Genomic DNA, 27,490 nt, shown 5'->3' with positions numbered 1-27,490 from the left:
GTTCCACCATTTCAGTGATCGAAGTGAGCGACTGTCCACCAACACCAGATCGGTAAGTTGTCCGTGAGCTTGGTTCCACTGTTGTGCTAAGCACTCTTGTAAGGGACGCATTTGAAAGTCGTGCGTGTGGGACTATGGAGATGCACGACGCCATCATGCCTAGGAGCTGCATGAACACTCTTGCTGGAAGAGATGGATGAGTTTGAAATTGAGAGATGAGATTTTGTATACTGGCTATCCTGGCTGTGCTGGGATAGGCAATGGCTTTGGATGTATCTATGGTTGCTCCTAGATACTGATGTAAGTGGGAAGGTTGTAGGTGGGATTTGGGGTAGTTGATAGTGAATCCCAAATCGTGGAGAGTTTGAATCGTGCGATGAGTGTGGAGAACGCATTTTTGGTATGTATTGGCTTTTATGAGCCAATCGTCCAGATAGGGGAAGACATGGATCTGTTGTCTTCTGAGATGCGCTGCCACGACTGCTAGGCACTTGGTGAACACTCTGGGTGCTGTTGTTACTCCGAATGGGAGAACTGTAAATTGATAGTGTTGCCCATCTACCACAAATCGTAGATATTTTCTGTGAGCGGGATGCATAGGGATGTGAAAGTATGCGTCCTTGAGGTCCAATGTGGCGAGGAAGTCTCCCTGTTGTAAAAGTGGGAGGACTTGTTGGAGAGTGGTCATGTGAAAATGATCCGAATGTATATACTGGTTTAGTAGTCTGAGATCCAGTATGGGCCTTAGTGTTTTGTCCTTTTTGGGAATGAGGAAGTATAGAGAATATACCCCTTTTCCCTGATGTTGAAGGGGGACTGGTTCTATCGCATGTTTTTGTAACAGGGATTGAACTTCTTGTTTGAGGAGAGAGAGATGATGCGAGGACATTGGACGTTGTTTGGGCGGTATGTTTGGGGGGGATTGTATGAGTTCGAGGCAGTAGCCAGACTGGATAATTTGTCTTACCCACCTGTCTGTGGTGATGGAAGTCCAGACAGGCAGGAATTGTTGGAGTCGCCCCCCGACCGGAGTGGAATGGTCTGGGGGGAGTGGTGGCAAGTCACTGTTTGGTGGCTGGTGAGGTGCGGGTGTTGTTGTTGTTGCCCCGTCCTCGACCTTTGTTATTGTTTCCCCTATAACCTCCCCGGAAGTAACCTCTGTTAGGGGATGTTTGTCCAGAATTTTTAAAGGTGGACGTGGTCTCAGTTGATGTGTTTTTGGAGCCTCCTCTATAAAAGGAGCGACGAAAGGAACCCCGGTTTTGATGAGACTGCAGTGCTCCCATAGACTTGGCAGTTTCATTATCCTTTTTCATTTTTTCTAATGCAGTATCCACTGCAGGGCCAAATAGCTGCTCTTGGTTGAAAGGTTGAGCTAAAATTGCGGTTTGAACCTCCGGTTTAAAACCGGAAATACGGAGCCAGGCATGTCGTCTGAGTAAGACGCCAGTATTGACCGCTCTAGAAGCAGTGTCTGCTGCATCTAAGGCGCATTTAATGGAGGCATTAGATATTAATTTGCCTTCTTGGATGAGGTCAGAGGGCTGGGACTTAAAAGGTTCAGGCAGATGTTGCATAAGGTCCTCAAGTTGGTCATAATGCGCTCTATCATACCTGGCTAACAGGGCCTGGGTATTCGCAATACGCCAATGGTTAGCCGCCTGCGCGGCGACCCGTTTGCCCGAGGCTTCTAAAAGCTTAGACTCCTTGTCTGGGGGAGGCGTTTCTCCAGTTGTCTGTGAGTTAGCGCGCTTCCTGGCATTTGATACGACTAGGGAGTCTAAAGGGAGCTGGGCCTTAATGTATGCAGGGTCTTGCGGGGCTGGTCGGTACTTTTTTTCGATGCGTGGGTTGAGAACCCTAGCTCGAACAGGGTCTTTAAAGACTTCAGTAGCATGCTTTATGACCCCTTTGATCATGGGCAGTATGTGAACAGTCTTTTGTGACTGCTCAAAGGTATCAAGGAGGAAGTCCTCTTCAATGGCGTCTGTGTGCATAGTAACGCCGTGGAATGTTGCTGCCCTATTTATAAGTTGGCCGTACCCTAGGTGGTCATCAGGAGGGGAGGGCTTGGAAGGGTAGGTAGTGGGGTCAGGCATGTCAGGTATAGGATAAGACCAGTCATCCATGGGTGCTGGGTCTGGGAACGTAAAAGGGTCGTTTGGGTCAACAGGATCGTCAAATAAATCAGGGTCCGCCCCTCCCCCTAAGTCATCATTATCATCCTGTGGAGGAGGTGAATGATAGGGAGATGGTAAAGGTAAAGGTAAAGGTAAAGGAGAATCAGGAGGAGGAGGGGGGGACGGGTTAGGAGGTAAAACAGGAGAGGAAGGACGAAGTGGTGAAGTAGCACAGTCCTTTTTCCGTATGGGAGCTGGGGGAGGTGTAGTGTCCAGCTTCCGCTTTTTATATGGGATAGCAGTCACATGTCCCGTTTTAGGATTGATATAGATCCGTTTCTGAGTAGGATCTGGTCGAAAAAGATCATCTGGCTCCGAAGGTGGTGTCTGTGACGTCCGCTTCGGGTCTTTATGAGCTTGTGTCGGCGGGGACGCAGTTTTCGGCTCCGATGATTTTTTCGGTGTCGACTGATTTTTCGGTGTCGACTGATTTTTCGGTGTCGACTGATTTTTCGGTGCCGACTGATTTTTCGGTGCCGACTGATGTTTCGGTGCCGACTGAGGTTTCGGTGCCGACTGAGGTTTCGGTGCCGACTGAGGTTTCGGTGCCGACGGACTTTCAGGCATCGATGTTGAAGAACGTTTCGGTGCCGGTGGAGACTTCGGTGCCGAGGAACGTTTCTGTGCCGAAGGAGATTTCGGTCTTGGAGCCTGTTTCGGTGCCGACAATGGGTGTTTGGGTGCCGAGGGTGTTAAAGGCACAATTAGGTGAGGTTTGCTCGAGCCCGAGCCACCCACAGGCTTAGTTGTCTTCGGAGCCGGGCCCGAGGGCGGGGCTTCTGAAGAGGATTTCCGGTCGCGACTGGGCCCAACTGGCGGAGTCTTGACCAATGCTTTTTTGGATGGGGCAGGGGCAGGGGGGGTGGTACTCACACGCTGCCCTGGAGTGATGAGGTCATCGGAATCGTCGGCTTCGGACACGATCTCGAGATCTTCGGTGTCGTCTTCGGGAACATCTTGAGCAAAGATGTCCTCCGGTTCTGGAGCTGGTTTGGCCATAATATGGCGTCGAGCTCTTCGGTCCCGGAGGGTCTTCTTCGAACGGAAAGCGGAACAAGCTGGACAGGTGGACTCGTTGTGTTCCGGCGACAGGCAGAGGTTGCAAACCTCGTGGTGGTCACTGTGGGGGAACTTCGCTCCACACTGGGGGCATTTTTTGAAGGGTGTCCTGTCCATCAGCCGCTTCCGGAACCGGTCCGAGTTGATGTCGACGTCGATGAAATGAAGATTAAAGAGTTAAATTGATTGCTGGAAGTTTTCTGCTGGAGCGGAAAAAAGTTCATCCGAACCCAATGGCGGAAAAAAACAATCTGCCGATGGAGTGGATGCCCATGCGCACTGTTGTCCAGGGGAGGAGTCACCAACCTCGTGACCAAAGACTTCTCCGAAGACAACAACAACCTGCAATCATCCGAGGCCAACACCAGATGGCGATCTTATCCCCAGTGTGTGATCTGCAGCTCATATGCCTCGAACACTGGTTTATTTTAAATGTGTCCATAGAATTTACGTAACCCCAAGTCAACGGGCAAAGTTTGACCCCACTAAACCCACAAATTGCCCCAAGTGTAATGTCTTGGATGCCGATTTCGCACATATGTCCTGGGCCTGTGCCACTATTTTGGCTTATTGGCAGGCAGTCTTTGCAACACTGGCGCAAATAATAGACACACTCCTTGTACCCTCCCCTAAAATGGGTCTGTTGGGAATGGTTAATCATATTAAAGTTTGTTATAGGCGTTTTGCAGCGATAGCGTTACTTTTGGCCAAACGTGAGATTTCTGCCCTATGGGGGGCAAGGGCTCGACCAACTAAATCTGCCTGGCTTCGAAGCCTGGCATATTGTAGTGTTCAATCTGAGATATATGCTACACTTTAGCCCCCAACCTCCAGACCCCGACATCTGGTGCGTTTCCCGCACTCACTTGCAACCAACACTCCTTGCTTCACAGGCTGCTTCTACTCCGACTGCCTCCCAGGCTATTGGGTGAGCAGTGAACAAGCTGGCAATGTCATTAACCAGGTCCTGTATTCCCCCCTGCACATGTTTCCACACGCAGGACCAATGTACGACAGCCACCCGGTATGTCATATCTTGTCACAGACCGGTGTAACTCACACTTCAAATACTGGAACTCACTTAGTCTCTTCTCTTCCTCTGGATATACTGTGGTGATTGTTTTATGTGATTTATAATTTTTGTAATCCGCAGATGTACTTCAGTTGCTTTGTTATAATTTTTTGCATTCTCATTGTTTTGTGACGTATATTGGATATTTTGTATTGGATATTTTGTATTTGGATGTCTTTTATGCTTTTGATATGTTTGTATTCTGTGCTTATATTTTCAAAATAAAAAATTAAAAAAAAAAAGTGCAAATTTAAAATAGGCATGTTCCTCCAATGTCAAGGCCCCAGAAGCTATTTCCACTGGCAGGACTGTATCTGAATCCTAGAAGTACAGATTACTAAATTTAATATGCAGCTTTTAACATGAAACAGCTAAAATAGTCATTCAAATGGTATTTTTCATATTAACTAAAATCCACGTCATTGGTAAAGTTAGATTTTTTAAAAATGTTTTGGGAAAGTAACTTTTACACACTTAACTTTTCTCTGCCTGAAGCGCTAAGAGGCTAATTTTCACTAGCTCTCCTGCAGCTGCCTAGCCTATGCCTGACCTTAAACAGGTGTGACAACTGCTCCCAGAGCAAGACAATGGTCTGGATGTGGGAGGTGTTTTTATTCCTTTTGCAAGAAGACCAGTTAGTGTGGACCCCGGAACCTTATCAGCAGGTTGGAGCAGGCTAACCCAGTGCTTATTTTGAGGCTGGGGGCCTGCGGCTGCAATCCCTCTGCTGTTTCTCAGCCCTGGGATTGCTAGCTCTGAAGTGCGCATGCCAGATTGGCCGGCTCTAGACAGCTGGCCAATCTGACATGCGCACTGGCAGAGGGCTGCATTAATAGTGCAATTGCACCCCTCTGCACTCATGCTGTAACAGCGAGAGCCTGGGACTCATTACAATAAATTGGTACTTATTACCATTTTATGAATGTGTTTGCCTGCTGTGCTCCTAGCAGGCAGGGTGATGCTCCTCCTCTATAACGGAGGAACCAACACTGCATTTCTCTGGCCACTACCCTAGGTGGGCAAAAAGGCTCTGCACAAGGGAAAAAGGGTTTCCTGATATTGGATTTTAGAAGAGGGTGCACTGTGGGATTGTTTGTATTTGGGAAAAAAGAAAGTCAGCAAAAATGGGTAGGGTTACCGCTGAGAACTTTTATCCAATTGGCTACGAGGAGCCAGGAGGCATCCCCACTCACTAGTTGGTGTCAACCATAAATGTGGAACCCCAAGTCACCCTTCTCAGAATAACTTTTGGACGTACAAATTTCAGAAGCCCAATCCAGAGCCACTAGAATGACTAAGGCCCGGTCAGTTCTGATCTTTCTGAAAACTTAAGGCAGGAGTGGTACCGGTAGAAAGGCATAAGAGCACTGAGTTCCATTCAAGACTAAATGCATCTCTGAGCGAGAACCATTTTGGAAACTCCAACACACAGAAGTGCTGACACTGCAAGTGCTCGACAGAGGTGAACAGATCAAGCCAAGGTTTTCCCCACACACGGAAGAGACCTTGTTCCACCATTCGTGATTCTCAAGGCATAGATGGCTGAGTCTGTCCACCCTAATGCTCAGTGAGCCTGCCACGAAAATGTCCTGGCGCTCCAGCCAAGTCTGGAGGTGCAGGGTCTCCTGACAAAGGGTCCATGACCCTGCCCTGCTTGCTGTACTACCAAACAGTAGTGGTGTTGTTCGTGAACATCTGAACCAACTTTTGTTTGATGGCTGGAAGGAAGGATTTTAATGCCAAGCGAATAGCCTCAAATTCCAGGAGGTTGATGTGGAGCTGGAATTCAGCAGGGGACCCGAGTCCTCTAAACTCTACCTTTCACAGGTGGCCTCCCCAACGCAGAAGTGGTGCGTTGGTCACCATGTCAGTTCTGGATGGGGAAGGGGGGGCCTGCCACTGGATCAATCAAGGTTTGTCAGCCACCCCTGCAGATCTTGTGTAGTCACCTCCGATACCTGCAGCCGGTCAGGGAGATTTCACTAATGTTGTGCCCACTGGAACTTATTGCCCCCACTGGAGAGCCAGCATGTGCTATCAGGAATGTTTCACCAGCAGGGTGTAGACGGCCATGAGACCCAGCAGCTTCAGCATCAATCTCACCAAAATACAGGCTAAAGGCTGACATTTTGGAATCATAAACTGAATATCCTGGACTCACCGCTCTGGACCATAGGTGCAAACTCGTACTATGTCCAGAGTAGCTCAGATGAAAGGGAGAATCTGAGAGGGAGTTAGGTGTGACTTCGGCACATTGATCGTGAACCCCACCGAATGCATGAGCTTGCCATAGTCTGGAGGTGAGCCAGTATTCAAGATAGGGAAAGACTGGCACCCCTGATCTCTGCAGATGAGCTTCAACCACCATCACCTTGGTAAACACCATCAGGCGCTGGTAAGGCCAAAGGGGAGAAAGGCAAACTGAAAGTGCTTGTGGCCTACCGTGGATCGCAGGTAACATCTGTGGGTAGGCAGGACAGGAATGTGGAAGTATGCATTCTGCAAGTCTAATGCTACTATCCAGTCTCACGTGTCAAGGGCAGACAATACTGGAGCCAGTGTGACCATGTTGAATTTCTCATTTGTCAGTTAGAAATTGAAAGGGCACAGGTCTAGGTTAGGATGAAGGCCTCCGTCCTTCTTCTTCGCGGAGTAATGGGATATGGTCCTCCATCAGCATGTCGCAAGTGTGTGGCATGGGTGGAGGGGTAGTCACAAAGGGGAGTGAGCAGCCCCTTCGGAAAATTTTGTGAATCCAGAGGTCGAATGTTATCAACTTCCAATGGTGCATGTGATGGCGTGTCCAATGGATGCCCATGATGGTCAAAGGGAAAACTAATGAGACTGGAGGCTGTGGCTAGGGAGGGGGGGGGTGGGCGATGGACTGGCCCGACCTCTGGCTAACTGACCCACAAAATCTGTAGATAATGCATCTTCTGCCATGCATGGAATGGAAAGACTGCAGGCCATGGTGGCTGGGCAGGGTGAGAGACGGCTGGGAGCCCCTTCTTGGCCATGGAAGGAGGGAAAGGCGGACTGGGGTTGGCGAGTCACCGTGGAAAGGTCAAAGGACCTGTCCATTGCCCTGCTGTCCTTGAAGCTCTTCAGTGCCAAGTCAACCTTGTCCCTTTGAGACGGGAGCCACCAAAGAGTATGTCCATGAGCAAGGCCTGGACATCCCCCAATAAGACAGAGGCTCTCAACCAGGCGTGGCGCCTAGGGACCACCAACGATGAAACTGCTCTGCAAAGTTAGTCAATAGTATCCAGCTCACAGCATTAGGGGGACCTTAGCTGTGTCCCTCCGATCAGCAATAGTTAGCTTGGGAGAGTATGGCTCGGGCTTCCTCAAAGACCAAAGGCAGCACCTGCACAACAGAGTCCCAGAGCAAATGGGAGAAAAAAGGTACGCAGTGCTAGGCTGGCAGAAGAAAGCATATTCTTTCCCAAGATATCCACCCTCTTGGATTCCCGGTCCGGTGAAGTGGTAGTTAATAAGTCAGGATTTACTCAGGAAGCAGAGGCTTAGACCACCAAGCTCTCCGGGATGGAGTGCTAGGTGAGAAAATTTTGGTTCCCTGGGGCGGGGCGATGGAGGCAGGCAATTTTTCTATTCACAGGAGCCCCTGTGTAGGGCTTGGACCAGGCCTCGAGTAGAACGATTGTGAGGGTTTCATTAAACAGGAGAAGTGGTTTGAAGGCGAAACTCCTGGCTGAAGCATCTCCATAAAGGCATTCGTCTCGAAAGTCTCGGAGGGCAGCTGAAGGTCCAGGAGTTTGGGGACTCTCCTCACCACCACAGCAAATGAAGCTCCCTCCTCTGTAGTCATAGTCGGAGTAGAGACAAAGCCAGTATCTGGGGATGTGTCAAGTCTACTGGCATATTCCAAATCTTCACACCAGGTGTCCTTGGTGACATCTAGGGCCTGGTATTCATCGGGGTCCAGTGGCCCCTCCCATTTATCCCCAAGTCATAGCCCACAGAAATAGGGCAGAGGCTCTGGCCTGGATGGAATGCCTCCAGTCGGGGCCGGATTCAGACGATGTCCATTCTGCTCTGTGTCCGAGTATCAGGATGGCGCTGAGGACGTCGGCAGTGGAGCCTGGGAAGGTCAAGGTAGCTCAACCGGTGCCTGCCAGGATCCTTCCCTGGAGCCAGTGGTCCTGACTGGCACTGGGGATGAACTCACCAGCAGAAGACCAGTAGGGGCCTCTTGCATAGCCCGAAGGCGCTCCAGTGGGGAAAGGCCCCCAAATATGAGGCACATGGCCTCATAAAATTCACTGAGTTGGGCGGGGGTTGCTCCGGCTCCTGGGAACTCGAGGAGGCTCGGAGACGGCCCCGGTCCAGGCTAAACCGTGGAGCCAGGCCTTGAAGACTGCACTCACTGGTCTCGGCAGATGGTGCGAAGTCGAAGACCTCTTCAACTTCTTGTTCTTTTTGTGCTTGTGGGACTTACCCGAACTCCCAGATGACTTGGAAAAGAGCGCTTGGAGTGGGTCCACGATCGATACCAGGATCGAGATTGTCACGATGTCGCATGTTGAGCACCAAGGAGCTTGAAGGACCACTCCCTCAAGGCCTTGGGGTGCATGGCACGACAATCGACAAGTCTTGGAATCATGGTTGCGCTGGAGACACCAGGTGCAGACGAGGTGTGGGTCCATCACCGACATTTACTGGTGACAGGTGCTACAGGGCTTGAAACCAGCCATCCACACCAGGATACAATGTCTCAAAAATATTCGACAAAACAGTCAAAAAGTGACTGGGGTAGCTCTTTTCCGGATCTGCGCTGACTGGCCCGGAAAGAAAAGAACTGACCTCAGCTTGTTGGGGTGAAGCCTGTATAGGCATCACGCATGTCACTTCCGGTGCGGACGATGCCAATGACACCACACAGTGCAGAACGACACCACTTACCGGTGCTGGGGTAATGCTCATGAAAAATTTCCGGATTAAGTCTGACGCATGGGGATAATTCTAAGGTAAGGAATCTGAGACTAGAAGTCTCTATGAGATATAAATATGCAACTGAACTCAGATGCTTTTCTTCTAACAATAAAACATGCGTCACAAAGGTAATTTCATCAAAATAATATCAAGAAATAAAAAAAAATGCAGGCTCTTGTGCTTCCCCCAAAGAGAAAGGAGCTTTGGATTCCAGAAAGAGCTGAGCATTTCTCTGTGTATCTGCGCCGAAGCTATCATTCGATAACAGAATGTGGCTGCATGCATATAATGTAGGCTTGTCCTGCGGCTGAAGTTCACGTACGCAATGGAAAACAATTACTAGACCCTCAAGGAAAGTCAGACCTTTAGTGGTAATACATTTATTAGCACAAGACTAGATATGAAGAAATCTTTCCTAATGTATATATTGCCAACTTTTAACCTTTTTACTTTATGATTGCTTCTATTATTCTCATACCTGCACTAATAATCATGCATATAATTTTCACCAAAATGTATCTTAAATAAAGCCTTAAAAATAACAGTATGGATTTCTTGGGTGTGCACACTTGGGGGAAACTGTGCCACTAATTCACAATAAACCAAATGCCTCACAGTCTATAGCAGGTTTTTTTAAGTGCCAAACGAGTTACAAGAACGTCGTGAGTGGGGGCATCTCACAAAAAGATACGGACTGGTCTCACACACCACCTGGTGTCATGCTTCATCATCGACCAGTCCTCGCCCTCCAAAACTTCGTTTGATGGAGGACGGGCATACACTTGACGACAAGGATGCACTTCTAAGTGATGGAGTGGGGGCCCGTGACTATGTGAGTGAAATTAAATATCATTATAGTAGTCAGTAGCAATTCTTTAATGTTAAGTGAAAACTATATGATATTAAAATATAAGTGCGACGGTGTTTGGGATGTTTATTGTTCCCAACCGTCTAGTGAATGGTCTTGTGGATGGTCGACATGTTTCTGCCTGGGTGGCCCCGAAGGGTCCGCGGCATTCATCAGGACCTAGATAGAAGAATAATGGGCTCCGTTCTTACCACAATTTGGTAATGTGTCACCACTGCGGGAGTGTGGTATAGGTCACACTTCACCGTCTAAGTGCTGCTTCCAATAGTGAAGCCCTAATAATTTGGACAAGTAGCCTCATGGGAGAAGAGGCGGAGAAGAGAACCACAACTGTGTTTCCTTGTAACTCGCGATCAGCGTGTCCTTCAACCTATGCGTCCGCTCACGGTTCTAGTCACTGGCCCCCACTCCATCACTTAGAAGTGCATCCTTGTCGTCAAGTGTATGCCCGTCCTCCATCAAACGAAGGTTTTGGAGGGCGAGGACTGGTCGATGATGAAGCATGACACCAGGTGGTGTGTGAGACCAGTCCGTATCTTTTTGTGAGATGCCCACACTCACGACGTTCTTGTAACTCGTTTGGGTTATCACACTAGGAGCAGCTCTTTTGTGATGAACATTTAATATTGGAGGCTGCTGCTCCTAGAACCCCATGCCTCTAGTTCCCCCCTCCACACATCCTGTGGAGTTTTCTTGTGATTGGATTTTTTAAGTGCCAGACACACATTACGTTCTGATAGGTTTACGAACGAGACGTGGGTCATAACTTATATATATTCTCCCTGGTCAGGCTGGTAGGTTCTTCTTGACTGACGGCCAAGGCGCATCCATCAGGTTGTGATCAGGGAAACGCATGCTAATGTAACAGGCATATAAAGTGAGAAACTTTGCTCCATTTTCCGCAATGGAAATTCTGAGTAGAGGATAGTGATCACTGGCAAATCTAAGTGTGACTTAATTTAGTAATCGAGGGCAAACTTTTGTTGCAAAGAAAAGGACACTTTGTTCTAAAATAGTAGGTACATAAGATTAGACTGAATTGACAAAGAAAGGAACTGTGTGAGTGAAGCGGAGCAGGCATGTGTGTGGGAATGCTGGCCACTCAAGTGAAGACTAAGTCAAGCCTGGGAGATCAGACTTCGTACACCCTTATATTTGCCCTGTTATGAAAACAAAAGCCCAACACGTTTATAGAAAGAAGGTGTGTCAAGTAAGAAGAAGCCAGATCCAACTGTAGTGATCAGGCTGGCACAAGAAGGCTGATAATGCACCATTCTAAAGTTCTGGTTCTGGCTCCAGTAAGAGCCGTAGCAGTTAAGCACAACATGAAATCCAAATACAGGTACTGAAGAGAGCGTTTTTTAAAGTGCTAATTTAGGCACTGGGAGTAAGATAGGCAGGAGTGATCAGGGGAATGGTTGTGAGCCAGGGATACATTCCTGAGCTTTCTTTTAGTTACATTATAGTATGAAGTAAATAAAACTCAGTTAAGTAACTGTTTTCAAATTTCAGTTTACTTAAAAATCACAGGGGCACATATGGCCCAATCCAGACGGTCACAAACTCCTACAGCATGTTCGTTAACAGTGGTTCACCACTTTACATTAGCCACATAGGATAAAAGAAAGGGTCTTTGGAGCTCAGTCAACCCTCCCATTGAAAGATTTGTCTTTGGTTGCATAGGCCACTAGAGTACATCTCCACTTCAAGCAGGTACATTCTAGTCATCCACGCCCTGCTGCCAATTTCATGGAGTAACAACTTTCGTGCCAAAAAGAAAAAAGTTATTCAGTCGAACCAGGGCAGATGCCGCAAATGTTGGTAAATACCACCTGGCAGCAGATGAAAATCCCGCATGAGAACGTCCAAATCATGTCTTAAACCAGGTAAGCAAGTTATTCTATCATAGAACTCTTCAAGATCAGTTTCAATGGGGGTCAGGTTGAAGGAAGGGATCTTGGACTCCCTTCAACTCTTTCTGGTTTATCCAACATCAAATAAAAACAAGAATCCTGAAAAAACAAAACACTGGAAAAAGTTCAGAATGATTTCCAGATCAGACACAGAAAATGGAGACCAACAGCACCAGGCTGGGAATGGCAAAGGGTTCAAAAGTCACATACACAGCTAGGCATCTGACAGGGCACCTCCTTTGCCCTGGTATTAGCATAGGATAACAAGGCGAACAAGGCCACCCTGTCCTCTCTAGTGCAACTGGAGTCCGAGGGTGTTGGCAAAGACGCTCACAAGGGCAAAAACAATGTCACTTCAAAAACCTGTCAAGTGGTTATCTCAGAATACTGCGGAGCAATGCTTAGAGTATCCATAATGGGAGTTAAGTTCTATTCAGAATGGCCCAGTCCATGGGTCACACAGTTTGAAATCAGTTTCAGTCAGGGAGGAAAGAAATAGGTTGGATACTGGGTTGCTGGGTTATTGCACATCCATGAAACATTTAAGTGGGCCTGGCTGGTAACGCTGGAAAAGCGGTCCCCTACAGGCGACTGAATGTCAGGAAGGTTAGAGTTATGGTCGAACCCTCTTATATGCGGAAGCTCTCCTCTTTGCCATCGATGTGCTTGAGGCGAAGGTAGACATCTGTTCCAATACCCTGTAATGACTGGATGCAAAGGGATCCGCCCAGGTACTCAGCATAGGCGCGGGAGGTGGGTAACCCAAACCCAAAGCTAGGAATAACAAAGAATAATATGTAAGCACTTGACATAAGAGTATGCAAACAACGACATAGGTTACTGCAATTAGGACTTCAACAAGGTCACCTGTAGAAGATGCTATTCTAACCTTAAGGGCATCATTATTTGATATTCATGAAATAAACTGGCAATTAAAACAAGTATGAAATCATCCAATGTCCAACTTGAGCCCTGTACTAAGCTAGTCTCAAATGGCAAATCATATCATTGACCTTCCTCAGTCATATAGACATAAAATACCAATAAGCGAAACAGTATGCATCAAACTTCAGGCATTCAATTTAGAGCTACACCCTAATATCCTCCAATGATAAAGCACGTGCTAAGCTCCAAATGTTTAATATGATGTTTTTATCAGAGCCAGCCTCCAATTAGAATATCACTGATCGGTTAAGCTTCTATCCTACAATAGAAATGTATTCATCAAGCTTCTGATGTTGAATTCAAAGTTATGATTTAAGCCTATATACTCCATTAGTAAGCCTTGTATAGGATTTCTAACAGAAATGCTGTATTTACACAGTAAACCAACAGAGCATAACATAATTGACTGGGTTACAACATAAAGCCATGTGCATGAAGGTAAACGGCTGATAAGTTAGGACAAGAAACAAGAGAGTACATACATGAAATGTGCAATTTGAACAGGTTACTTACCTTTGGGAACGCTTTTTCTGGTGGATACTTTATCTAACCGCAGATTCCTTCCCTTTAGAATACCCCCAGGCACCAGACTGGATCTGTAAATTTTCTCAGCAGTACTCCAGCACACTGCAAGGTGATGAGGCGGAATCCGCGTTAGCTTAGTTCCGCCCCCGAAGTGACAGAGCAGAGCCGCATATAAGCAGCACCCCTAAGCATTGACATCAGTTTCTTGCTAGACTCTTTCTGTGTTCTCGGACGTAGAGCAGAAACAACTGACGGTACAAGAGTGCATAACTTGTGACCTTTTTAGATAGTTGAAAGAGATCACACCACAGAAAGGGGTCAAATGTCAAAGGGCACCACTTTTGACACATTTGTGGGGTAGGAAGATTCACTCGCTATTCCTGTCCTGACGAAGCACCATGGATCCTCCTGACCACTAGGGGCGCGAAACATGTTGACTGACTAGAGCTGGACCCTAAAGAGGGAACTCACATCAGACTACTAGGGTACAGTATGACCCCATTGGTAGTATTTACCTATAAAGGTTTTTAATCTTACATGGTGGTCCCATTATTAAAAGTAGTTGGTGGCCTCCCTGACCAGTTTTAACCCACATCATCACACGAGCTACCATCCCACCTTGCATTCATCATATGGCATACCAATAAAAGATCTCCGCCACAGTGACCCTTCAGGGCACCCATTGGGCATTGCAGCGTCGGCCCAACGAGGAGCAATAGCACTATGACAAAGCATGACATCCCTTAGGGATGTTGACCCCAGATGACCTTCCCAACCTAATTTTGACGCATCCAACAGTACCATCTCCACAGTCAACTCTAGGTGAGGCAGGAAGAGGGGCCTGCGCCGGTCCAATTGGTCAAACAGCCACCATTGCAGATCTCATACAGTCTCCTCCTAAACCTGGATGGAATCGGACAGGTTTACTTGAAATTTGGCCCACTGCGACTTCACATTCCAATGCAGTGCCCGCATTTGCCACCTGGCTCAGACGAGAAGCAGGAGGCTAATAGTCCCAAACGCCCCAGCAACACTGTCACAGAGACGGAGGACCAAGGCTGAAATATAGGGCTCATAGCTTGAATGTCCTGGACTTTTGACCGAAGGAAAGTCTTGAACTGCATCATGTCCAAGAAAGGTACTATAAAAGAAAGACTCCGCGAAGGAGTTAGGTGTGACCTTGGCATGTTGATTGAGAACCCAACAAAGTCCGGATGTTTTCCTCCAAGTGGTCCTCAACTGACTATGGTGAGCCTGCCTTGAATAGCTAGTTACCAAAACTAGTACCGCTAACCTCTCAATATGAACCAGACTACTGTTGGCTCATTGATGTGCCTCGCCTCTGCTGACTGCTTTAAGTAATACTACCAGCAGTTTCTTGGTTTTCGCATTTGGAGCGATGCCTTGCACCCAATTCTTGGACCCCAACTGACATCCATTTAAGTTCATCTGCAGGTCCTATTCTTACTCTTACTTTGGACCTTGCCCTATATCGCAATTCTGGATCTCAACACTGCAATACAAGTAAACGAAACCTGGTCCTGATGATGGCCTAATACTTCTACAGGCCGAAACGCCATTGATGTCCACAGCGGAAATCCTGGCGCCCCCTTCAAGTATACCCCATTTGATTATTTTTGTATTCTATACCATTAACTGTTAGGGTATCCTAAATATGTAAATAATTTTAATCCCACTTGTTTCGTGTTGCACCTGTCACTATTGCTGTACATACTACCTCACGTGTCACTTGCGCCGTCACAATCCTTCACGAGCACTTGTGCACAGTATCTTATAGGTTACATGCCATTCAATTTAACACAGTGCTACCGTTCCATGTGTTTGTACATATGAAGTTTAATATGTAAAACGAGTATATTTACTGAAATACAATTTATTTCACAAGATGTCTCTCTGGTTTTCTCCTCTTTGGATTTAAATTTCAGCAATTAATTGTGCTACATGTATTTGACCTTTAAATAACACACTTTTTGAGTGAACCTCTCAATATGGACAGAGACCACTGCCATCACTTTTGTAGTAAACACCCAAGGGGCGGATAAGGCAAAAAGCTGAGCATGACAAACTGAAAATGCTCCATGAATTGCAGACATGATCTGTGAGACCGCAGGAAGGGGCTATGAAAGGAATATGCTACTTACCAGTATGCATCTGTTCTTGGCATGTAGAGCCGCAGATCCACACACTAGGATAGTAGATCGCCATCTGGTGTTGGACTCGGATGCTTGCACGATGTTGTTGTCTTTGGAAGAAGTCTTTGTGGTCACGAGATAGGGGACTCCTCCCTTGGACGAAAGTGCGCATGGCCATCAACTCCATCGTTAGATTGTTTTTCGCCATAATGGGAAATTATGGAGTTTGTAGAAGAGAGAGAGATGTCCATGTGTGATGTCTAAGTAAGACAATGCTGGAACAGATACAGGTCCCGGGGAGGTGGGTGGGCATGTGTGGATCTGCAGCTCTACATGCCAAGAACAGATGCATACTGGTAAGTAGCATATTCCGTTCGAGGCATATGAGCTGCAGATCACACACTAGGATAGACTATATAGCAGTATCTCCCCTAGCGGTGGTCACCTGTATCGGTTGCAGCAGTTTGATATAAAGTTTTAAGGACAGCTTGGCCCACAGAAGCTTGTTGCTTTGCTTGCACATCAACACAATAGTGTTTAGTGAAGGAGTGTGTTGTAGACCATGTGGCTGCCTTACAAATGTCTTCTAAGGGAATGTTCCCTAAGAATGCCATGGAAGCCCCTATTTTGCGTGTGGAATGCGCTCCAGGAGGAACTGTTAGTGTGCGTTTAGCTTTGCGGTAGCATATTTGGATACATTTAACTATCCACCTAGCTATCCCAGATTTGGAAATGGGGTTGCCCTTATGTGGAGAGAAAGCTACAAACAATTGTTTTGTTTTGTGGAATGATTTGGTTCTGTCAATGTAGTAAAGAAGGGCTCTTTTAACATCTAAGGTATGAAGAGCTCTTTCAGCTACCGAGTCTGGGTTTGGGAAGAACACTGGTAACTCTACTGATTGGTTAAGATGAAAAGGAGATATGACTTTTGGAAGGAATTTCGGATTTGTCCTAAGAACCACTTTGTTACGGTGTAATTGTAAGAATGGGTCTTGTATGGTTAAAACCTGGATTTCACTTACCCTTCTGAGGGATGTGATCGCGATAAGGAAAGCTACTTTCCATGTGAGGAACTGTAGTTCGCATTTATGCAGAGGTTCAAATGGGGGTCCCATGAGCCTAGTAAGAACAATGTTTAGATTCCACACTGGAGTGGGTGGTAATCTGGGAGGAATAATTCTTTTAAGTCCTTCCATGAAGGCTTTGATCACAGGGACTCGAATGAGTGACAAGTTTTGTCGATTTTGTAAGTAGGCTGCTAATGCTGCTAGGTGGAGACGAATGGATGAGTATGCTAAATTACATCTTTGCAAGTGTAGTAAGTAGCAAATGACGTTCTGGATGGATGCATTCAGTGGGTGTATATCATTGTTAATGCAGTAAATGGCAAATCTTTTCCATTTTGCAGCATAGCAAGCTCTAGTGGTAGGTCTTCTGGCTTCTTTTATAATGTTCATGCAGTCTGGTGGCAGGTTAAGGTAACCGAACTCTAGGACTTCAGGAGCCAGATCGCCAGATTCAGTTGACCTGGATCTGGGTGTCTGATCTCTCCATGGTTCTAGGTTATTAAGGACGGAGAGAGATGCAGTTTTGGGTGTGGAACTAGAGAGAGTTCCAGTAGTGTTGTGAACCACGGCTGGCATGCCCATGTGGGAGCTACTAGGAGGAGTTTGAGAGACTGCTGTCTGAGCTTGCGTACCACTAATGGAATGAGTGGGAGAGGCGGAAAAGCGTACGCAAATTTGCCTGACCAGTTCATCCATATCGCATTGCCCTTTGACTCCGGGTGTGGAAACCTGGCGGCGAAGGTTGGGCATTTTGCGTTTTCGTGTGTGGCGAACAGATCTATGTCTGGTTGGCCCCATTGTTTGAAAAAGGGCAGTAGGACTTGGGGATGTAGTTCCCATTCGTGGATCTGTTGTGTTTGTCGACTTAACAGATCGGCAATTTGATTGTGAACCCCTGGAAGTTGTTCTGCAAGTAGGTATATGTTCTGAGGAATGGCCCATCTCCAAATGTTCTGTGCGAGCTGGGACAGCTGCATAGAATGTGTGCCTCCTTGTTTTTGTATGTAATACATGGCTGTCATGTTGTCCGTCTGGATGAGGACAGTTTTGTTCTGTACATGTAGTTGGAATGATTTTAGTGCTAGGAATTCCAGGTAATTGATATGGAGCACTTTCTGTTGAGTGGTCCATTTGCCCTGAGTGGTGTGTCCGAGGAGATGAGCTCCCCATCCTGTGAGTGATGCGTCTGTTGTCAGCACTATCTGTGGAAGAGGCTCTAGGAACGGCCGCCCTTTGGACAAGTTTGTTATGTTCCACCATTGTAGAGAGCGATGTGTGCGGCTGTCCACCAACACCAGATCTGCGAGTTATCCGTGAGCCTGGTTCCATTGATGTGCTAGACATTCTTTCAAGGGACGCATTTGAAGTCTTGCATAAGGCACAATGAAGATGCATGACGCCATCATGCCTATGAGTTGCATGAACACTCTTGCTGGAAGAGAGTGTTGGATTTGAAATTTTGTGATAAGAGCTTGTATATTGGCTATCCTGACTGGGCTGCGATATGCTAGGGCTGTGGAGGTGTTTATGGTGGCTCCTAGATACTGGTGTATATGAGAGGGTTGGAGATGAGACTTGGGATAGGTGATTGTGAACCCCAAGTTGTGTAAGATTTGGATGGTTTGGTGAGTGTGTAGAACACATTTGTTGAATGACTTAGCTTTTATTAGCCAGTCGTCTAGATACGGGAAGACATGAATTTGTTGTCTTCTGAGATGTGCTGCTACTACTGCCAGACATTTTGTGAATACTCTGGGCGCGGTTGTTACCCCGAATGGAAGGACTGAACTGATAGTGTTGTCCATCCACCACAAACCTTAGATACTTCCTGTGAGCAGGATGTATGGGAATGTGGAAGTAGGTGTCCTTGAGATCTAGTGTGGTAAGGAAATCGCCTTGTTGCAGCAGTGGGAGCACTTGTTGAAGAGTAATCATATGTAAATGATCTGAGTGTATGTACAGATTTAGGGGTCTGAGGTCGAGTATTGGTCTTAGAGTCCCGTCCTTTTTGGGGATTAGGAAGTAGAGTGAGTATACTCCTGTCCCTTGATGTTCTAAGGGAACTGGCTCTATTGCGTGTTTTTGGAGCAATGAGAGAACCTCTTGTTTGAGGAGCGTAAGATGGTCTGGTGACATTGAACGCTGTTTGGGTGGTATATGTGGGGCGTAGTTGTGAGTTCCAGGCAGTAACCATACTGATTAATTTGTCTTACCCACTTGTCTGTTGTGATGGAGTTCCAGACAGGTAGGAACTGTGTTAGTCTGCCCCTGACTGGAGTGGAATGGGCTGGGGGGAGCGGAGGAAAGTCACCGTTTTGTGGCAGGGGAGGTGCGAGTGTTATTGCCTCGACCTCGTCCCTTGTTGTTGTTTCCTCTGTATCCGCCTCTAAAATATTCTCTACTGGGGGATGTTAGTGTAGTGGCTTTGAATGTAGATGAGGTGTCTGCGCCCATATTTTTGGAGGCTCCTCTGTAGAAGGAGCGCCGAAAGGAGCACGTGCTTGTGGAGTCTGTAATGCTCCCATGGACTTAGCAGTCTTGTGTCCTTTTTCATTTTTTCAAAGGCAGTGTCTACTGCTGGTCCAAATAGCTGTTCCTGGTTGAATGGCTGACTAAGTATGGTAATTTGTACCTCTGACTTAAAGCCTGAAATGCGTAACCAGGCATGTCGTGTAAGGAGCACACTGGAGTTAATTGCTCTAGAGGCGGTGTCTGCGGCGTCAAGTGCACATTTAATTGACGCGTTTGAAATAAGCTTTCCCTCTTGGATAAGGTCATTTGCCTGGGTTTTATACTGTTCAGGCAGATGTTGTAAGAGATTCTCTAACTGGTTGTAGTGTGCCCTGTCATATCGTGCTAGTAGTGCTTGGGTGTTGGCAATACGCCAATGATTAGCGGCTTGTGCTGCTACTCTTTTGCCAGAGGCTTCTAGCAGTTATCTCCTGTGGTTTGAGAGTTGACGCGTTTCCTAGCATTGGAAACGACCAAAGAATACAAAGGCCACTGTCCTTTGATGTCATTAGGATCTTCAGGGGCAGGCCTATATTTCTTTTCTATTCTAGGGTTAAGAACCCTGGCACGGACGGGGTCTTTAAATACCTCAGGGGCGTGCTTAATGACTCCTTTGATCATAGGTAGGATTTGTACTGACTTTTGGGATTGTTCAAAAGTATCTAAGAGGAAGTCTTCCTCTGGTGCGCCGGAGTGCATTGTACCGCCGTGGTAAAGTGCCGCTCTATTTAATAATTGGCCAAACCCTAGGTGATCATCTGGAGGAGGTGGTTTGGAGGGATATGGCTGCGGTTCTGGCATGTCTGTTGTGAGAGGGAATGCACAATCATCAAGTGGTGAGGTATCTGGATCCGTGAACGGATCATTAGGATCACCCCCTAGGTCGTCATCATCATCATCATCTGGAGGTGGTGTATGTGATGGAGAAGTTACAGGTAAGGGTGGTGTAGGCAGAGGAGGTGGGTTAGAAGGCAGTATAGGAGAGGAAGGGGGCATAGACGATGTTGCAGAGTCCTTCCTGTGTACAGGAACTGGAGCAGATGGTGTGTCCAGTTTCCATTTTTTACATGGCACAGCCGTGACATGTCCAGTCTTTGGGTTAATATAAATCTTTTTCTGCCTTGAAATCGATGGGATCTGGGTGAAAAAGTTCTTGTTCCTCGGGAACAGTTTTTGGTGCCGATGTTATCGGTTCCGAGCTAGGTTTTGGCTGATCCATGTAGGTTTTGGCTTTAGGAGGTGTGTCAGAGTCCTTAACCGTTTGTTTCGGTGCCAATGATGGTTTCGGAGCCGAAGTTGGATCTTTAAGCTTGGGAACCCTCGGTGCCAGTTTATCTATGGGCCTTGGCGTTTTCGGGGCCGAGGGCGTCGGAGTCGATTTCGGTGCCGAGTGGTCTTTTGGCTTCGGTGCCGAAGGTACCGTTGGGACAATGACATGCGGTTTGCTCGGTCCCGAGCTACCGGAAGGCTTGCGTTTCTTCGGTGGGGGGGGGCTTCTGAAGGATGTTTTCGGTCTCGACTGGGGCCAACAGGCGAAGTCTTGACCACTGCCTTTGGTTTTGGAGGGGTTGGGGCAGGGGCAGTAGTACTCACACGTTGCCCAGGAGTGATGGGGTCGTTTGAGTCCTCTGCTTCGGAGATGATTTGGAGATCCCCGGAAACTTCTTCTGGGACATCGGGGCCTTCATTAAAGATGTCCTCTGGTTCCGGAGCTGGTCTCTGTGCCATGATGTGTCTTCAAGCCCTTTGATCTCAAATGGTCTTTTTGGATCGAAAGGATGCACAGGCTGGACAGTTGGACTCGTCGGGTTCAGGTGATAGGCACAGGTTGCAGACTTTGTGATGCTCACTGTGTGGAAATTTTGCTCCACACTGGGGGCATTTTTTGAAAGGCGTCCTTTCCATGAACCGTAGGCTTCACGGCGTGGATAGGCCCAGCGGCCCGCGTCAACGTCCGGAATCGAGTCGATGAAATCGATGTCGAAGATGAAGGTGCCTCGATGGTTTTTGTGGAAATTTTACGCTTCGAGAAGCTTGGAATTGAGATTTCCAACCGGAGTGAAAAAGTTGCATCCGAACCCAATGGCGGGAACAAACAATCCAACGATGGAGTTGATGCCCATGCGCACTATCGTCCAAGGGAGGAGTCACCGATCTCGTGACCACAAAGACTTCTTCCAAAGACGACAACAACGTGCAAGCATCCGAGCCCAACACCAGATGGCGATCTACTATCCTAGTGTGTGATCTGCAGCTCACATGCCTCGAACATATATGTCCTGCAGGTCCAAAGCCACCATCCAGTTGCCCAGATCTAGGGCAGATAGAACCTGTGCCAGAGGTAGAATTTTGAATATGTCCTTCACCATTAAGGCATTCAGAGGATGAAGATCTAAAATAAGACAGAGACCTTCATCTTTTTTCAGCGTGAGGAAATAGTGGGATTAACAACCTGTCTCTATCTCTGTGTCCAGGACCCTCATGATGGTCCCTATGGAAAGAAGAGCTCGCACCTCTTGCAGCATGAAGGAAAGGTTCTCCTCTGAGAGCCATTCTAATGTGGCGGACGCTGCGGTGGGTTGGAAAGGAACAGAAGGGCATAGCCTGCTGTATGATCTGTAGGAACTGTCTGTCAAATGTGAAGGACTGCCTTCTAAGGAGAAAGTGTTAGATCTTTCCTTCCACAGGATGAGTATGTACTGCAAAGGGCAAACTAAAGTGGCTTGGCAGCTGATGCCGCAGGGAAGGAGAACTCGGAAGACCAGTGATGCTTGTGTGAACCACAGCCACCAAAGATGCAGGATGATGGCACAGGAGGGGCACGTGTATCTACCGCTATCTGTACGCCAGCCCCCTTGAGCAGCCCCTGAAAGGCTGAAACTGCTGGTGGGATTGCCTGGCAGGGGGTTCAGAGGTCTAATGAATGTCCCTGTCCTCCTTGAAAACATTCAAAGACAGGGTCAGGATTTTCACCAAATAAGCAGGATCCATTAAAAGGCATAAACATAAGGGATACCTGCATGTTTCTTGAGAAACCTATGGATCGCATCCACACATGACGACGGAGCACCATGCTAATTGCTAACTGCTCGCCCCAGACAATTAGTTATATCCAGGCCAGCACAGATTACGTATTTAGCTGCATTCTGAATGGTGTGATCCAAGCAGGCACTAAATTCTACCGGGACCACCAGCAAGACCTCCTTGGTAATGTTACAGGGGGCATGCGTGTACCTGCCTAACAAGCAAACAGTCTGGTAGAGGAGAACATTAGTTTCCCAAATGCCTCAATCCTCAGAATCCATGTCCATGGGGAAGTCGCAGGGAATGAATTGGGATTTACCTCGCTAGTTGAAGCCTGGACCATCAAACACTATGGGGCAGAATGCGGATTAAGAAAATCAGGGTCACCAGGTGCCAGTCTGTGGCATCTGGCCACCTCATCTTTCACTGTGGGGCAAAAGCAAGGCTTAGCCCAAGTTCCCATCAAACAATCAGAGGATGCAGGCCAAAGCTGGAAAACATCCTTAAGGACATTCGTTTAACTTCTACTGAAGGCAGTTGTAAATCCAAGACCGCAACAGCCAAGGAAGCATTCTCTTCTGATGGGGCCCAAGAGATGAAACCAACATGTATGACAGGCAGTATCAAGTTTTTTGGCCTCCTGTTGGTCCATATATAAAAACCATCATAATTCGGGGCTGATTTGCCCCCCTCATCACCACTGTCCGCTTCGCAAGGTAGACTCTTGCCTGAATCAAAACCAAAAGGATATTGGAGCCTCTGAGGATGGCTCAGCAGTAACGGTAATGCAATGTCAGAATTAGGCTATGTAGGAACCCGATGCACAGAAGCGCAACCTCGGTCACGGTCGAGACAGTTTCCAAGCAGGGACAGACATCACAGGAGGCACTGGACCCCTCTACAGTACTGGCATTGATCAAAGAGTGATCAATGCAAGCCTCTGACCAGGAATGAAAGTTGGCACTGGAATCGTGCAGACCCCGAAACTGGTCTGAGGAGCATAGAGGACAGGTCTGAGGAGCAAACGGACAGATCTGTGGGCGGTAATCCAATTGGAGGCCCCTTCAGATCTTTGGGGCCGGAAGGCGCGTCAGAGAGATCCGGAAGAGTGCCACAATAGGCAGCATGACCTCATTAAAGGATTTGACTTGCTGTGGCTTTGCGATGGACCAGGGAACTCGGGGCACATCGGGAATAACTGCAGAATCTGCTCCTCAAGCTGAGGTCAGGAGCAAGACCAAATGGCACCTCAACACCCTCTCAACATCTCTTTCAAAAGAGTGGCAGAATGTGATTGAGTCCTGGTTAGCCTTGGACTTACCTGATGATTTGGATCATGACAGATTGGTCCAGGGATCAACCACAATAGCAGTAGAGGGACTTGTGTGAAGTTCATGACTTCTTTTAGTGTTGTGCCCCAAGCCCAGACACCAAAGGAACACGTCTTGTGGGTCCTTTACAGACATCTGTTTCCGAAAGTAACTGCAAGCTTTCAACCCTGTAGTTTTAAGTGGGGACACCGTTCCCACAAAAACTGAAATTACATTAAAAACATGTTCAAAACAGGCATGGAGAAGGAAAAGAAATGCTGTTGACGTACAAGGGGAAACACATATGTAGCTCTGCTCCATCACTTCCAGGGCAAAACGCAGCTAACACAGAGCCACATGGTACCACCTAACAGTGCACGGGAGCACTGCTGACAAAATTTCCAGATTCAAAGTGGCACTGAGGGATCTTCTAAAATGAGGAATCTGTAATTACTAATATCAACAAGAAATTAATGCATTATAGAATAAGCCACAGAGAGGATGTAAACATGAATGCATTTAAGAGCTGTACTTATGAAAGGATTCAAAGGCATTTAAGGAGGATACTGATCTAGGATCAAGATGAAGGGTATTCAAAAGAAGGGAAGCGCTAAAGACAAACTGCAAGAGTGGACAATGGTTTGGGGAACATTAAGTAGGTTAAAGTTAGCAGTGTGCCTTTATTAATAAAATGAGTAGCAAGAGAGAGCTTCAATTTGGTGGGGGGGAGAGATTATATACAGACTCAAAACTAAGATGAAGAGCTTAAGCTGAGCTCTACTGTTGTAGTAGCGAACCAGCCTGGGTAGTTGAGGAATGAGGATTAGCATCAAGGGAAATACACGAGCATACACGTTGAAATGTTAAAGATTAAATGAAGAGTGTGAAGGAATATTTTTGGAGACAAAGGAGTTACATATTTTACTAGTAGGTTTGCCCATTATAATTTGGCATATTTTGGGAGACCCAGTCGTAGACTATTATAGTAGTCAGGTGAGCTCTTGACAAGTTAGTGTTGTGGAATGGGAGACAGAGGAGGATATTTGTGATTTAGAGCAACTGGTATCTTTTTGTAGAAGTAGTGATAGCGATCAAGTGGTGTGACGAACAGAACTCCCAGAGGGGGAGAGAGCAAGGTCATTAAATGAACAAGAGATTTTGGAGCCAAAAGCAATGGCCTAGATTAGGATGGAAAAGGAAAATTCTACTTTCCTGTAATACACTAGTGGCTGCTTGTACTGCAGTATATTCACATGCTTTGCAAACTCCTGCCATCTTGTGTTGGGCACCAACGTAGCACGTTGTGTTTCTTCAAAATAAGATTTCCGTTTTGAGGAGACTTGTGATTCCTTCCCCAAATCCACAATGCACCAGGACGAGGACTTCATCTTAGATTCCCCTCCAGCTGTAGATCACGTTTTGCATGGACTTAAAAGCAGCGCCCTTCACCCTAATGTGGTGGCTTGTGAGCAGAAAAAGATGCAGATACCCAAGTGGTATGGTTCCTTGGAAAGTCATAATGGCTACGTTTTTACAAGTAGTATATGCCCTAGGTACAGTGTTTAGTGTTTGCTTAGCTCTGGCATAACACACTCAAATGCACGACTTAATTATCTATCTTGCAAGTGCGACATAGAAAGAACGTTACTATATGCATTCTCCACCCATCTAGTGTTAGGTTTGGACATTGCGAGTTGTTTTTTTTCCAAGACGTTTCTTTTCGTCATGAGGTATCCTGGGACTCCTCCTGTAGGCAATGTGCATGGGCACAAACTCCATTGTTGGATTGTTTCCGCACAGTGGGTGAGATAGTTATGAAGTGGTTAGAGATAAGAATATGGGGGCCATGCAAATAGCGTATAAGGTCATATTTGAAATTACAGAGGTGTGCAATCAACACTGTCTCTGGAGAGGAGGGTGGGGGCATGTGATTACAGCACTACAAGCAACAAGCACATGCTTACAGGGTAACAAATCCCTGTGTGGTTGTAGATGCACATGCTCTGCATAGACTTTAAAGAAGAACTCCCCAAAGCAGTGGCTAGTCAGTGGATGGTGCAGATGTCTAACAGAGTTCCTAATACTGTTTCGCAGGCAACTTTAGCTTGCTAATGGGCAAGAATATCCACAAATAGCGTTTAGTAAAAGCATGTTGAGTTGACCAGCTATCTGCTTTGCAAATGTGAGCTATGGGAATATTCCCTAGAAAAGTTATGGTTGCTCCCTAGTTCATAGTGCAGTGCGGCCTAAATGGAGCAGAGAGCACCTTTTTGGCTATAAATTATCAATTCTTAATACAGTTAATAATCCATCTAGCTATGCTAGCCTTTGATACGGGGGCTTTATGAGGTTTAGCAAAAGCGACCAACATTAAGTCTTACTAAAAGGTTTGGTTCTGTCAATGCAGTATATTAAGGCTCTTTTAATAGCCAGAGTATAAAGAACCCTTTCTGTCACAGAATCTATAAGTGGAAAAGACGGGTAGTTCAATACTTTTGATTAAAATGAAAAGGAGAGACCACTTTAGGAAGGAATTTGGGGTCCATTTTAAGAACAATCTTACTAGTATGAACTTGGGTAAAAGGTTCTAGGAAGGTGAGAGCTTGTAGCTCATTTATGTGCATCACTGAGGTGATTGCTAAAAGGAAAGCAACTTTCCAAGAGAGAGATTGCAAAATGTAGGAATGCAATAGCTTGAATGGGGGACCCATGAGTCTTCTGAGTACTATATTGAGGTTCCAGAGAGGAACAGGTGCCACTCTAGGGGCAATAACTCTTAAGGCCTTCCATAAAGGCTTTCATAACGTGAATTCTGTAGCGAGGAATGCTCTTTGTCATAGATCTATTCTTGTACTTTTTCCATTATTTGTTAAGGCTCACTTATTTTCATTTCTCACAGCGCCATCACTTAGAGCACCTTTTGTTGGACCTCAACATGATAATCAGTCTCTTCAATCCAATATTTCAAATAAAGAACTGAAATATCTGTGTCATTGATCGTATGTGTTTCGTCAGTTATTCCAAAAAGGTTAGATGTATTCTTTCGTACTTTTGAAACCCATGACTAAACCTTTTTTTGTCTAACCTTTTTTTTTTTTAAATATACATTTTATGTATTTATCAGTGTAAATGGAAATGGGGCCCGTCAGGCCAACAGAGCAGCATAATGATAAAGAATAATGGAAAAGGCAATTATCAAATCTTTTAAAAAAAGATTTCCATGTAGAACACTTGTTTTTTCCCGTAATTTTATTACCCTTGTTCCAGGGAATAGAGGGTGCCCCATTTTTTTGCTGCTCTCTTGGCCATCCAAATGGCCATCCAAATGTCGAGAGTGGAGAAGACCTGTGTGTTTTCCCTCCTGAGGTGGGCAGCTACGACTGCTAGGCATTCTGTAAACACCCTTGAGGCTGTGGTAACCCCAAAGGGTACAACCTTGAATTTGTAGTGTTGTCCACTTACTAATCAAAGGCAGTGTCTATGAAGTGGATGTATTGGGATGTGAAAGTGGGGGTCCTTCAGATCCACAGTGGTCACGATTTTGCCTTGCTGCAGCAGAGGGATAACATACTGAAGGGTTGTCATATGGAACTGTTCTGAAAAGATATATCTGGTGATGGGCCCGAGATCAAAGATAGTCTTAGAGCGGTCTTTTTTGGGAATCATAAAGTATACTGAGTCCACCGATGTGCCCTGGTGTTGCAAGTGCATCAGCTCGTTGGTCTCTTCGTGCAGGACTGTGTGGAGCTCTACTTCAAGAAGGTGAAGATGCTCTGCGCTTGAGGTGTGTGCATGAGGTGGAATGTTTGGTGGCATGGAAAGGAGCTCTAGGTAATATCAGTGAAGGACTAGCCTTCGAAATCAGTGGTCTATGTTGATATATCTTCCCAAATAGGAAGAAACAGCTGTA

General features: G+C 46.6%; 1 protein-coding gene across 3 annotated transcripts in view; it reads right to left on the bottom strand.

The window, feature by feature from the left end:
• Window positions 1-11,628: 11,628 nt before the first annotated feature.
• The window catches only part of BCKDK (branched chain keto acid dehydrogenase kinase), a 172,098-nt gene continuing 156,236 nt past the window's right edge, over window positions 11,629-27,490 (bottom strand). For all 3 annotated transcript variants that reach the window (XM_085618714.1, XM_085618715.1, XM_085618716.1), the window contains exon 14: window positions 11,629-12,819. In XM_085618714.1, the coding sequence (XP_085474840.1) occupies window positions 12,675-12,819 (145 nt within the window). In that variant the 3' untranslated portion in view covers window positions 11,629-12,674. The remainder of the gene's footprint in view (window positions 12,820-27,490) is intronic.

Source organism: Triturus cristatus, chromosome 7, assembly GCF_964204655.1.
Source record: "Triturus cristatus chromosome 7, aTriCri1.1, whole genome shotgun sequence".
In the NCBI taxonomy this organism is placed as follows: Eukaryota; Metazoa; Chordata; class Amphibia; order Caudata; family Salamandridae; genus Triturus; species Triturus cristatus.
The sequence above is the reverse complement of the archived record's forward strand: the minus strand, read 5'-3'. Positions and strand labels throughout refer to the sequence as shown.